The sequence below is a fragment of the Mirounga angustirostris genome, unplaced genomic scaffold, assembly GCF_029215605.1.
Source record: "Mirounga angustirostris isolate CCGP_5_RB_7025 unplaced genomic scaffold, mMirAng1.0.hap1 SCAF_5, whole genome shotgun sequence".
In the NCBI taxonomy this organism is placed as follows: domain Eukaryota; kingdom Metazoa; phylum Chordata; class Mammalia; order Carnivora; family Phocidae; genus Mirounga; species Mirounga angustirostris.
The window spans coordinates 79653659-79668529 of NW_026991713.1; the positions used below are offsets into that span (position 1 = coordinate 79653659).

Genomic DNA, 14871 nt, shown 5'->3' on the forward strand with positions numbered 1-14871 from the left:
ATGGTCCAGTAATGATGGCCCGAGAGAGGCTGCTGACCTGGGCACTTGGAGGTACCTTCAGGCCTGGCTCAGCAGGGTAGGGGGGGGTGTGGGGGGAGGTCACCCACCTTTGGGAAAGGAAGGGCTAGGCGGTGACCGCCATCAGGTGGTGCTGGGCCTGGGGTGAGGGCAGATGCCATTGGAACTGCCCAGCTGTCCTGGAAACTGAGGGCCCACCCACTAACTGCCTTTACATGACTTGGGTGTTGAACCCTGATTATAATATCTGTATGGCACCTTTCCTAGTCCAGCCCTGAGCCCTGGGGAAGCAGGAAAATGTGGCTGGCCTCTTGCACAGCTTTGTCTCCAAAATAAACTACTAAAATTAAAAAAAAAAAATTAAAGGAAAAAAAGAAGAAAAATCACTAGGGAGGGAACATGGATGGGAAATATCCAACACATTTATTTGTAGGTTCTTGACAGAGCTACTAAAGTAATATTATCCTCTCATCTCTGGATCTGAAGAAATACATTACTTCCTTTATAGGAATAGCGAGACCTAGAAATTTCAAAGACTTATCTTTATAAACATCAAAAAGAGGGGTGCCTGGGTGGCTCAGATGGTTAAGCAACTGCCTTCTGCTCAGGTCATGATCCTGGAGTCGTGGGATCCAGTCCTGCATCGGGCTCCCTGCTCAGCGGGGAGTCTACTTCTCCCTCTGACCTTCCCCCTCTCATGTGCTCTCTCATTCTCTCTCTCAAATAAATAAACAAAATCTTTAAAAAAAAAATCAAAAAGAAATAGGGTCTGAAGTAATGTCTGTCTTTCATCAATTCTATAGAACAAAAGCAAAAAATCCAAGTGTACATCATTTTGGTGTTTCCTAGAGATTGGTTAGTTGCAACTTTCTTTTTCTATTAATGTTTATTTGTATTTTGGATAACCACATGAAACATGTAGAATTAGTTTCTTTTCTTGCTTCTCACCCAGAAATATTTTATCTGTTTTGAATAGGACACTGCAACAATGATTAATATAGAAAATTTTTGTGATATACAGATTTCAGATAAGATGACCTACTTACTATTTATTTTCATGTAGCTTTAGTCATTCAGGAAATATTGATGTATATTCTTACAGTGATATCAGAAGCAATTAAGCATTAAATTATATGATTAAATTTTGCATGAAAAATATAAAATGACAGCTATTTTCCCTTAAAATGATAAATTCTTTATAAAATCCTAATATACATAGCTTTTGAACTACTGAAGCCAAAGAAAGTATGATCGTTTTAATTAAGCAAAATTGAACTCAAGAATAAATTTGACTTAAGGGCACCTGGGTGGTTCAGTTACTTAAGCACCTGACTCTTGATTTTGGTTCAAGTCATGATCTCAGGGTTGTGAGATTGAGCCCCATGTCAGCCTCCCCACTGGGTGTGGACCTTGCTTAGGATTCTCTCTCTCCTTCTCTCTCTCTCCCTCTCTTAAAAAAAAAAAAAAAAGAATAAATTTGACTTAAATAATTGTAGGGAAAGAGCTTGTTTTAGAAGGTAATTTTGTTTATCTACTCTTTTCATCAAAATAAGCGTATAAACTAATTTTATAAACTAATGTGTAATATATATTTTGGTATATAATTATATAAACCTCCTTATAAGCTGATTTTTTACTTGAATGGGATTTTAGTACAGAAATATTTTTAAAAGTGCAGAGTTCAGAAATTAAAGCTATGACCAATTAAAGCTACAAATGACCAATATTTATTTATTATTTATTTATTTATTTTTAATTCAGGTTTTTGTTTAAATTTAGTTTTAGTTTTTTTAGTTTTGTTTAAATTTGTTTAAATTTAGTTAACATATAGTGTAATGTTGGTTTCAGGAGTAGAATTTAGTGATTAATCACTTACATACAACACCCAGTGCTCATCACAAGTGCCCTCCTTAATACCCATCACCCAACTAGCCCACCCCCCACCCACCTCCCCTCTGATAACCCTCAATTTGTTCTATATAATTAAGAGTCTGTTTCTTGGTTTACTTGTCTTTTTTTTTTTTCTCCTATGTTCATCTGTTTTGTTTCTTAAATTCCACATACGAGTGAAATCATATGGTAGATAGATGACCAATTTTTAAAAACTAAATGGAATACTTTTTGTGTGTCTGATCCCAATTACAATTAAAAAAATTGTTCAAGAAATTATTTACTGTTATTAAAAGTATCTAATAATGTTTACATTTTTCTTGTAGGGAGGAAAAAACTCCTTTAAAAACAGTTGCTTCTTTAGTTTTAGATTTTAAAAACACTAGATTCCTATCCTGAATCTAAATTGGTCCTGGTGGTAAGATTTTCTATCTATTAGGACAGTGGTTCTCAAATGTTGGCAGGATTGAAATCACCTGGAGGGCTTGCTAACATCATTGCTGGGCTCCACACACAGTTTTTGATTCTGAAGGGCCTGGAGATGGGGCCCACGAATTTGCATTTCTGATGAGTTCCCAGGTAATGCTGATGCAGTTGAGGGAGAAGCAGACTCCCTGCCGAGCAGGGAGCCCGATGCGGGACTCGATCCAGGGACTCCAGGATCATGACCTGAGCCGAAGGCAGTTGCTTAACCAACTGAGCCACCCAGGCACCCCCAGGAACCACATTTTGAGAACCATTCTGTTAGGATGAATTTTAGCAATCATTAGGAGAGCTAGATTCTTCATCACAACATTTTGATGCTTTATGTCAAAACCATAGTGCAAATATAACTTACTACCTTAAGTCATTTAAAAATGCATTGTTTCTCCTGGCCCATTTATGTTGTTTTTTTTTTCTTTCCTACTTTACCCTGCTTCAAAGGTTGATCTATCAAACATATTTTCAAACTTATTATAATAAGACTAAAGGTCTTTTATTGATTTTACTGTAATTTTAGACAGACCCTAATGAATAGGAGTCTAGATCATCTGAAAATTGAGGGATTTTGCTTTGCTTTGTTTTTTGTCTGTTTTTTGTTTTTGTTTTTGTTTTTTAGTTTTTTTAGTTTGTTTAGTTTTAGTTTTTTAGTGAATTTCTTGTCATTTTGCACATCTTTGTCTTAGTTTGGCCACAATGGAAGTAATGCACTGATCTCTAAGAACTATAAAAAAATTTATTTTAGATCTTGGATGAGTAAAACCTATATATTTTTTAAACTCCTTTGTTGAAGATGCTCTAGTGTAGGGTAATGCTGGCATTTTAGGCTCCTTCCTTCAGTGCCATGGAAGGAGGGACGGGACCAGTTCCTTACTTCTCTATGGTTGTGTGTATGTGGCAGGGATGGGGAAACAGTCCTGAGGTGTCACAGTTCCCTTTGGGTCTGAGGTCTTTGGTCTGGTGGTCCGCGCATCCTCCACAGCCACCTCATAAGGCACTCTCGGGTTTGTGTCATTTCTTTCCCAGGTTTACTGGAACGCCTTCCTCAGAATGACACCCGCTCTGTTCTCTTTCCTGTCCATTGCCACGCTTTCCTCTTGGCCATGCTTCCTTTGAGGCGTTCTCTTTGGATTCTCAAGAGGCTATTTGGCAAGTCCAGAAAAATAAACATTATGTCTTTCTCTTTCCATTCCAGTTACAATCCAAATTCTGCAAGACAACATAGACAACTGTGTTTGACTAGGGAACAAGGAAGTCTGGGAAGGAGAAAAAAGGACAAGAATTAACTTTAAGAAAGACAGACTTTCCAGCTAATCCATTTCATGATATTCTTTGGTGGAGAATCCTTACTTTCATCTGCTTTTCATAGCCATATCTATAATACTATATGGGTATTGCTATATAATATCAAACCCATATCTGTAGTACTCTTCCACATTTCCTCCCCTCACTTTACCCCTCATCCCCAACTCTGTAATGTTCTCCCCCTGCCCCGCCTTTGGGAAATGCCACCATTTCTGCATCTTTGTTTAACCTCAGATTTAAATTGGATATTAATGGGGGTTTCCTGCAGCCTAGATTCTACAGACTGAAATGGAGAGGGTGTTCTCTCTACTAGGTGTGCCAGAAGCTGATATCCTTGTCAAGAGTCTAAGTGCAAATACTCCTGCCACAGTGAGTATTTTCTTGCTGAGACCACAGAGTTCAGTCTCATGTGAGAAAGCCTTTTCTTCTTCGTAACATGACTCTGGCCCTACTCCTAACAGAATAATAATTCTGGCATCAGTATTCTAGAGGAACAGTTATTTCTTCTTTGGGCTGTTTTCTTTATAAAGGACTTTATGGTACTGAGAGTAGCTCTGGACAGTTGGCACCATTCCCGAAAGATCCTCTTTATTCCTCCGTTCTTTTTTCTAATAGAAGGAAAAAGAATGGGTAAGAGGATCTTAGTTTATCATGCCACAATTAATAGAAAAATTCCTTTACAGCTCACATTTGTATTAGCTTCTTCTATAGACTGAATGTTTGTGTTACCGACCCCGAATTCATATGTTGAGTCCCAACATCCAATGTGATGGTGTTTGGAATTGGTACCTTTGGGAGGTGATTAGGTCATGATGGTGGAGCCCTCATGAATGGGATTAATAATGCCCTTATACGAGAGACCTGAAAGATCCCTTGCCCCTCCACCAATGAGGTTTTAGTGAGAAGATACCTGTCTATGAGGAAGCGAGCTCTCCCCAGACACCAAATCTGCTGGCGCTTTTATCTTGGACTTCCCAGCCTCTAGAAGTGTATGAAATTAATTTGTGATATACATAAATAAAGTGTAATATGTAAGCCACCCAGGTTATGGTACTTTTGTCTATAGCAACCCAAACAGACCAATACAGCGTCCCAGGACTACTGTAACAAATTACCATGACTTTAATATTCTAAAACAGCTGACATTTATTTGCTAACAATTCTGGGGGCTGGAAGTCCTAAATGAAGATGTTAGCAGAGCCATGCTTTCTCTGAAGGCTCTAAGGTAGGATCCTTACCTGCTTCTTCTTAGCTTCTGGGGGTAGCCAGCAATCCTTGGTGATGCTCGGCTTGTATCACTCTAATCTCTCCTGTTACGTGGCATTCCCCCTGTGTATCTATGTCTATGTCCACATTTCCCCACTCTTACAAGGACACTAGTCATTGGATTAGGGCCCACCTTCGTCCAGTATGACCTCATCTTAATACATCTGCAAAGACCCTATATTCAAGTAAGATCACAGTTATAAGTATTAAGGGTTAGGACTTGAACACATCTTCTTGGTGGACACAGTTCAACCCTCAACAATACTCTCCATTCAAACTCCTACTTGGGCATGTAGTATGGTTGCAAATTCTAGACCTCTGTCTCTCTAGCCATCCTCTATGACTTTCTTCATGCAGGTCCCTCTCTCCCCTCAGAATGGCTTCCTCATGCCATCCTCACCTCCCCCTTCCTACCTATGGACATTTTATCCATTTTTTAAAACCTTTATCAAATGCATTTCTTACATGATTCTTATCCTAGTGCTACCAACCAAATGGGATCCCTTGCATTTCTGTCCTTATTTTTCCTCGTATTAATTACATGTCTGTAATTGTTCTCATTCTACCAACTAGAAAGTAGATTGCTTAAAGAAAGAGCGTAAGTCTTACTATCTCTATCATCCCACAGTAGTTTTTTTTTTTTTTTTTTTTTTGCTTTGCACAGAACAGAATCACAAAATCAGAGAAAAATAGATGTTTTGAAGATACAGGGTTTGTGTATTTTAAGCATGTGAGAAAAGGGAAAACCTTAGTTTACACTCTCTTCTGCTGATTTCTCTCTGCTCCAAATAGGAAGAGTGTTTGGTATAAAAGCATTGTACAATTATTAACGTAAATGTATGAGCCAATTATTCTGACTGCAGGCTCCAGCTCACTTTATGATCTTTGGAAAGGCAGTTGCTGTGTCAGTTTTACCAATTAATAAAAGTGGAACTCACATGAAAAAAATCACATATGAAAAGTGCCAAAGAATAATTATTGTTGAATATCATTCAAGCGCAATTGCTTGATTTTTTTACTCCATCCTTATTTGCACCCAAACTGAAATGAACGTCAGAATCCTAATGATAAGAAAATAAATGTGAATGGTTTAATAAGGGCTGCTGCTAAAAGTGAAAAGCCTAAATCTGTCATCTTTATTCCCTAATCTTAGATTTAAAAAGCTGCACAGTGTTACTTAAAGACTCTGCTGTGGGTTTTATGTGTTTGTGTGTATATATATATATACTTATGAGTATATATGTATTTTACATATATGCACAAATTTTCATTCCTGTTTAAAGTTGCATATGTGTTTAAATTACTAATACATCATGATTAGTAATGAAGTGCATGATTTTCCTTTTTTCATTTCAATACATAATGAAACAATCCCTATCCGTTCATGGGAGTCTTCCCCTGTAGGAAATATGTCTTTATTCTTTTATAAGGCTAACTATCCACCAGTGTTTTGATTCCTTTCTCACTAATATATATGCATATATCATGTATTACATTGCATTTTTAAAAACTTTAGTATTATGGAGGATGATAAATTATCTCGGGCTAGTTTTTTCTTTTTGTAATAATGAGCTACTAAGAGTTTTTTATTGATAAATTTTTTCATCACCACTTACTAAGTAGGTATGGCAAATGTAGGCATCATCATCTAAGTAGGTATCTGCCATACCTACTTAGTATAAATGTATAAAACAATTGCTACAATTTTGCCTAATAAAGATTGTCGTGGATTCTAAGTATTTCTAGGACTCAGAGATTTCCTACCTATGACATTATTCCTTTTTAGTATTCAGTGACAATGCCCATGTTCAGATTCTCATTGTTAGCAACACTGAATGATGGCTGGTTTTCCAGACCATGTTGTGTAGTGACATCAGCTAATTTCAAGTACTGTTGTGAGGGTCTCTGCGAGCTGAAGTTGGATATCAGAAGATGACTGTCCTTGTATGTCTTCTTTAACTTTTTTAAGTTTTTAATTAGGACTTAAACTAGATTTCTGATTGTGATGGATCTCCACAGATGTGCTATACTTATCTAGAAACTTACCAAGGTTTTTCACATTTGGTTTCCAAAGCACATAATATTAAGTGATGCTTTTGCTTCTTTGGGTTCTGGGGTTGTTTTTCTTTATTTATGTCATATAAAAGGGGATAGAAGAGAAAATTGGCTAAAGCAAAGAGCCCATCACTAAGAAAAAAAACTGATGCTTTTGATTGGCAGCCTGGCCATTCTAGATATCATTTTTTAAAGGATTGCATATATAGGGCTCTAAATCTTTTTTAAACAACTACTGGACATATGTTAACTAGTCTCTGAGAATTTGTACTGTGCTTCTAGTAAACTATAAATTTGGATCAGAGAGCTCTATATTGATACTAGTCATTTTCACATGTTTTAGAATCATTGAGATATTCTTTACTTCTTTTGTATTTTGTCTATATAATAGGGATGCTGTCCTTGCTTCACAGGGTTCAATTCCTCATTTATTGAGTACTCAGTTCCTTCTCCAAATAGCTTATGATATAGCAGAAGGGATGTAAGTACACGAATTAACTATGAAATAAGAAAAAAATATTAAAATATTTTATTTCTGCAAACCCTGGGAATTCTACTGTCATCTGATATCTAATTGTATTTCTTTGGCTTTTATCTTTTGTCAAGGAGGAAACAGAGGGATAATTTACTGTGATTTAAGAGTTTTTGCCCACATAAACACATAGTGAATGTCTTCGCTGACTTGTGTTTTTGGCAAATATTCATTGTGTCTATTTGGCTCTGTTTTTGGCTCTGAAAATGTAGAGGTTAAGATCAGACCCTTTTCCTTAAAAATGTTGTAGCCCACTGGAGAGAGCCAACATCTACTAAGACGCAATGTGAGAAATTTTGCTATCTAGGTATGCACAGGGCACTATCTGAACGCAGAACAAGGAAGAGCAAACTAGGCTACTGAGTCAGGAAAGGCTCTCAGTCACAAAGAATGTAAAAGATATCCAGGTAGAAAAATGGTACAGCTATTTCTATTTTGTTTTTTCTTATTATATCTTTCAAATTTTCCAAGATATGTATATGTGGAGATGACGTATATAATCATGAATAAGAATATTTTTTAACTGTTTAAACATCTGAAAGGAGGCTGAGGCATCTTATTTTTTTAAAGGGCCTTTTAGAGTGCCACTGAAATGCAAGAAAACAAGACAAATGTAGAATCATCTCATTAACACTGCAGGAAAGAGAAGTCCTGGTATGTTTCTGTGAAGTAGGATATACTAAATGAAAATTATTTGTATAGATTTGTACTATGAATTATATCACATAAAATAGCATTATTGATTTCTTAAAATATTTATATTAATTTTGGCACTATAAAATAACTATAAAGAAGTAAAAGTTTTTAGTAAATAAATTTATAAGAAATTATTCAAATTAATGTCTCATATTGGAAGGCTATCCTTTATTTATGATTTAAGAGTTCTGATATTTACATTTATTAAACAAGTATGTATTGAGTATCTACTATGTGCCAGACACTGTTCTAAGCCTTGGAAATAGAACAGTGAACAAAATGAGTGAAAATCTGTGTCCTCTGAAAACATAAGCTTACTCTAACATAAGCAGGGATTGTTAATGAAGAGATCGATAATAAAATACGGTATGTCAGATCATAATATGCTATGGGAAAAAATAAGGCAGGAAATAGTGTTGGGTGTATTAGGGGAGGTGGATGAGTTGATCATTAAAAGTGTGGTTATTGATAAGACAATATTTGAAAGGAGTCCTGAAGGAGGTGAAGAAGCAAACCATGCAGGTGTCTAGAGGAAGAGAAGCTGGGCAAAGGGACAACAACTATAAAGCCTTGAGACAAACACATGCTTCTCAGATGGAAGGAACTGGCAGGAGCCCAATGTGGCTGGGACTGTGGGAGGGTACAAGGAGAGGAGTCGAGAAAGGCATAGCGAGGCCAGATTCTGTAGTCCTTATTGGCCGTGGTGAAAAGCTGGCTCTAATTCTAAATAAGATGACAGCCATTGGAGGGTTTGGAGTTGAAGAGTCACGATCTGACCGAAAGGATGCCTCTGGCTCATGTGTAACAGCTAGACTCAGGAGGACTAAGGTCAGTGAGGGAGACCAGTTAAAATGCTTTTGCAGTGTTCCAGGTGAGAGAAGCTGGTGGCTCAGAGTAGTGTGGTAGTGGAGGTCCGATGTTGGACATATGGGCACACCTAAAACCTGATCATTACTAGTCACTGCTCCCTGCACTCTGTCGGTAGGCTCCAATTCAAGTATCTCAGGCTAGCTAGCCCTTTCTTCCAAGCACTGCAACACATTTCTTACCACAGTTAAAGCTACAATTCATTCATCCTACCACCTTTTCATCATCCCTCTTGGGCTTCATTTCCTTTATTCAGCTTAGATTCCATGGTCCCATTTAAATTCCTTATATAGCCTCTTAATTTCCATGTATCTCTTTTTGGTGTGTTGTTGACCTTGCCCTGAAAAACCACACATCTCATTAATTACAACTCTGTCTACTCCATGCCTGGACCCAGACAACTGAACCTCACTGGAGAAAAACACACAAACATGCTTACTGACCTCACTTTGACCATAACAGAAAGGGAGCCCTTCAGACTTCCTGACAATCCTACTATATTTTCTAAGGTTGTTCGCTTTCCCTAGCTCACTCTCATACCTTCTGTTCCTCAAATTTCTAACACCTCCTCTCTCATCCCTATTATCAACTTACTACTACACTGAGAAAATAAAAGTAACCAGAAAAAAAAAAAAAAACTTTTCTGCGTTTCCATCATCAAAACCGCCACCCTCCTGAAACTGTGACCATATTCTCTGCTGTCAGTATGGTTGAATTTGTTTCTGTCTAAGGCCAAAACCTTCCACTTATATACTAGGGCATTCCATTCTCACCTGGTCAAGATGTTGTTTTAGCAAACATTCCATCTCTCTCAAAATCAAATCAACATGTCATCATTCCCATCTTTAAAAAGCCCTCCCTTTTACCTTATCCATTTCTCTAGCTACCACCCTATTTCTTAGCTCCCCCTTTTCAAGAGTTTATACTTCTTCTTCTCGCATTCTTATTTAAACTCATTACAGCGGCTTTGGTATCCACTAGTCCCTGAAACTGTTGCTGTCAAGGTTACCAGTGACTTGTAAGTTGCTCAACCCAATGGCCACTTCCTGGTCCTCATTTGAGTCAACTGTCTGCGACTTTTGACACAGATGATCACTCCCTCCATCCTGAAGTTTTTTTTTCATTTGGCTGCCAGGACACCAGGTTTCACTGGTTTTGTTCTGACCTCCCTTGCCCAAATTTCTGTCTTCTTCACTGTGATGCCTCTCCTCTTCCTAACTTCTGTTGGTGTTCTTTGGATCTCTTTTCTCTGACTCAGCTCGCTTTTAGGTCATCCCATGAAGGCTCATGATTTTAAGTATCAGGCATATACTGACAACACCTAAATATATAGCTCCAATCCTGACCTCTGCTCAGAGCTCCTGAAAAACATATCCATCCAACAGCCTGCTCATCATTTCCTTTTGCATAATATATCAAGTTTCATGTGTCCAAGACCAAAGTCTTGATTTTCTTTCCCTAAATATGCTCCTTCTGCATTTTTCCTTAGCAAGTGGCATTTCTAAACTTTCAGTTGCTCAGGTTAATACTTTCAGAGTCAAACCTAACTCCTCTTTTTCTCATGCCCCAGATGCAAACTGTAAATGAATCATGCCAATTTTACCTTCAACAAACTTCTTAAAACATATGCTAATGTGCCTAAATGATTACAATAATTGTATCCTTTGAAACACATTTAGATTTTTAGAAGCACCTACGAGTCACAACAAATTTCATGACTACAGTTTGTAATAAAAATCTGTACAATTCACATTTAGTCAGGAATGAAATGTAAATAGTTTTCTTGAGTGAGTTATAAATATCCCTGAAAGCCAATTCTAAAATACTAGTTTCAAAAATGATTTGCTCTAGAGCAGCATCAGTGGGATGAATATTTAATTTACCATGTTATCACTTACAAGGATAATGTTTATTAGGCTTTATAGGTTCTGGATTATTATTTAAAATTTATCTCCATTCTTTATAATCACAATTTGAATTAACATCTCAAGAATAGTACAAAGACTTATTTATTGCTCTGTAATGTTGATAAGAATACTGCCTCTGAAATCATTCTGCTTGCATTCAATACTGGCTCTATCATTTTCTAGGTACATTATCATGGACAAGTCCCTTAAATGCTTGGTGCCTCAGTTTCCTCATCTGTAAAACGAGGATAATGCCAGTGTCTACCTCAGGATTTCCTCGTAGGATCAAATGAGATCACGTACTTAAGTATTTAGGATAGCGACTGGCACAGAGTAAAAGATAGGAACGGTGCCAGAATAAAAGAATTATATGGAGATTCTTTGATTTTGGAAGCTCTCAGGGAACTTGAGGCATAAATAGACTATCTGAAAGGTCATAGACATTGGGGAAGGTATGTGCTATGGTGAGTGCTGTGAATTGTGTAAGACTGTTGAATCACAGACCTGTACCTCTGAAACAAATAATACATTATATGTTTAAAAAAAAAAGAAGAAGAAGAAGATAGCAGGAAGGGAAAAATGAAGGGGGGGAAATCGGAGGGGGAGACAAACCATGAGAAACCATGGACTCTGAGAAACAAACTGAGGATTCTAGAGGGGAGGGGGTGGGGGGATGGGTTAGCCTGGTGATGGGTATTAAAGAGGGCACGTACTGCGTGGAGCACTGGGTGTTATATGCAAACAACGAATCATGGATCACTACATCAAAAACTAATGATGTAATGTATGGTGATCAACATAACATAATAAAAAAAAATAATAATAAAGACATTGCAGGGTTTCAGGAATTGTTCAAGAGAGCCAGGAAAGTGGCATGTGAAAGCAATATGTATTAGTTATCTACAAAGTGAGAGAACCAGCTAACAAATGTCATAGACATTCAAATGAGAAAGATTACTGGGCGCCTGGGTGGCTCAGTTGGTTAAGCGACTGCCTTCGGCTCAGGTCATGATCCTGGAGTCCCGGGATCGAGTCCCGCATCGGGCTCCCTGCTCGGCGGGGAGTCTGCTTCTCTCTCTGACCTTCCCCCTCTCATGCTCTCTCTATCTCATTCTCTCTCTCAAATAAATAAATAAAATCTTTAAAAAAAAAATGAGAAAGATCACTTCCATCAACGGCAGTTTAAGATCATTCGTGGTGAAATTTTCGTTATTTAAATGCCCATTTCGAATTACAATAAAACTGAGATAAAGCGCCAGTTTTGACATACAAATATTCAGAAGCATAGGACTTTAGTACAAACTGTTAGTGTAGGTTGATTAGATGCCATAAGAGAAATCCTTCCGAAATGTAAATACCTATTTATTTAGGTAGATAGGAAGCTGCCATTTAGATTGGTATTGCTACCCTACTGAAGTATCACACTGCTGATCAGTTTGATGTGCATATAGTTTATTGTAGAGAGCATCAGTTATATGTCTCTGTGGCTGTTTCTTCTTCCTGGAACAATCATACATTTATCTAAGATATAAATTTAATCAACAAATATGAATTGAGCACCTGCTCTGGGCGAGACACGGTCTTCTCATGCTAGGAACATATACATTGCCAAATAAAAAAATGTAAGATTGATGTAGTAATAATAGCTGATCCCCATGATTTCATTATTTATTCCTTTCAAATAGGCATGTTTCCTGAAGCATAATTAATCAGCATTAACCCCAGAACTGTGAAGCTATGGGTACCAGTGGACAAAGTAATTTCAAAGTTTGACCCCAGGAAAGGGAGAAAAAGAGACCTAAACGCTTTACCTTCTCTTTCCCTCTAGTTGGCTCGTCACAACAAACTCTTACAGCAGATGCTCAAACCAGGATCGGATCCAGATGATGGGGATGAAGCCTTAAAATATTATGCCAACCACACTGCACAGATCGAGGTAACCATCTCTTATTTCTCGAAAAGGATCAACTGTGAAAATATATGTTCCCTTTCTCTTTCAGACCATTTTCATAATTGTTTCCTAGAACAATGAAGCAGAATTGAAAAATAGAAACTGTAAAAGTATACATCAAAAGATAAGATGCAAGGAGTGATCTATGAGAAATTGAAGTGCATATCTTTCAAAGTGGTCTTTATTTTTTGGCCAGAACGATATGTGAATTTTCTTTTGTAATTAACGTTATTTTTATGTTGTGTTGGTCATGGAAGCAATCATTACAGAGCAGTGATGTTTTGATAAAAAAATAATTACATTACAAGGTATCATGCAAGAAAAGCATTCTCTGTAGAAACTATAAAAGGCTTGTTAAAAGAGAGATCTCTGTGTAAAGCAGTGTTCAAAAGTGTGGAAGGCACTATAAAGTACTCATAGCGATGGCATAAACCTGGAGTGCTTTAGCAGCTCTCATTTTCAGTACACGGCAATTGACCCCCCCCGCCATGCAATATTATTTAATAGCTTTTGGCAGTTGAGGAGGGGTAGGTCAACATGGACTTACCATTATGTGTTGTGAGACCCATCTGGCTGTCATTTACTAGCTCTGGTATCATTTTGACACTGGTTGGCAGAGCTAATCAGGCAGAAGTGAGCAGAGTAGTTGACGCTTGTCACTTGTAATTTTCATTCATACATTTATTCATTTTGGTGGATATTTTTTAGTTTAGAGCAGAATGCATGATGGGTATCACTGCTATTAACTCTCAGGATATATAATCACGGTACCTTGCTGTTTGCTATTGCCAAACATTTGGAATAATGAACATGTCACAAAATTGATCACTTGCTCACGTTTATAAACATTAATAGTACTGCAGCTTTGGTGGGAGACTCGACGTAGGAACCCATAAGCTGGACCAGCAGCAAAAATGTTGCTTATTGCATCAGGTGATTAGAGCCTGAGAGGCTGGTCACCTCAGGAAGCTGGAGAAGTTGATACGGATTTATCGCCAAACCACTAAGGTTCTGAGGAAGGTCCCAGAAGTCATGGTACAAAGCTACATGATTAGAAGAGATAGGAATAGCAGGTGGGCTGAGTGGGCCAGAGGAAGGATTTGGTTAATACCTGTGTGAGAGCTGGGGCTATTGTCTGAAGTAGGACTTTTATTGGTTTCCCAGCAATGAGGACGGATTTCACTGTAAATACACAAATTTGGTAAATGTTTGCAGATCACTTACTCTCTCTCAGTTACATACACATACAGAAGATAATTCCGTGTAGTAAGTGCATAAACAGAGGGCCAAGGAAATGTAGAGAAAACAGCAATTAACTGTGCCTGGGGAATTTCAGGATGGATTTCACAGAGATAGTTGCCATAAAGAATATATTAAAGATTGAGTAAAGATTGGGCACAGAATTTCAGATAGAAGTAAATGAAGGGAAGGTGTGAAACCATGAGAGACTTGACTTCGGGAAACAAACTGAGGGTTGCAGAAGGGGACGTGGGGAGGAGAATGGGGTAACTGAGTGATGGGTATTAAGGAGGCCACGTGATGTGATGAGCACTGAGTGTTATACAGACTCATGAATCATTGAGCACTACATCACAAACTAATGATATGTTGGCTAATAGAATTGAAATAAAACAACAAAAAAATGAAGTTGTTAAAAGCAAAAAAAAAAGAACACACAAGGCGGGGGACTCTTTTCAAAAGATTACTCTAGTTGCTGTTGGAGAAAGAATTGGAAAAGAGAATGGGGCATGGGGATGCAGGTAGATCAGATGAAAGATATTTTAATAGAAAATGTGAAAGATGGTGGTACTGAAGATGACTGGATTGGAGAAAAATATACATACACACGTGTACATACATGTGTGTATGTGTGTGTATGAGGGATATTTATAATGCCCCTTATA

The 14871-nt window shown here is 37.6% G+C and overlaps 1 protein-coding gene across 6 annotated transcripts in view; it reads left to right on the top strand.

The window, feature by feature from the left end:
• ITPR2 (inositol 1,4,5-trisphosphate receptor type 2) overlaps positions 1–14871 on the top strand; it is a 496243-nt gene that overhangs the window by 375688 nt on the left and 105684 nt on the right. For all 6 annotated transcript variants that reach the window (XR_010411569.1, XR_010411571.1, XR_010411570.1 and 3 more), the window contains one exon: positions 12845–12952. Coding sequence is in view for 3 of the 6 variants with exons in the window: in XM_064591479.1 (XP_064447549.1) it covers positions 12845–12952 (108 nt within the window). In the remaining 3 variants the exon portion in view is untranslated. The remainder of the gene's footprint in view (positions 1–12844; positions 12953–14871) is intronic.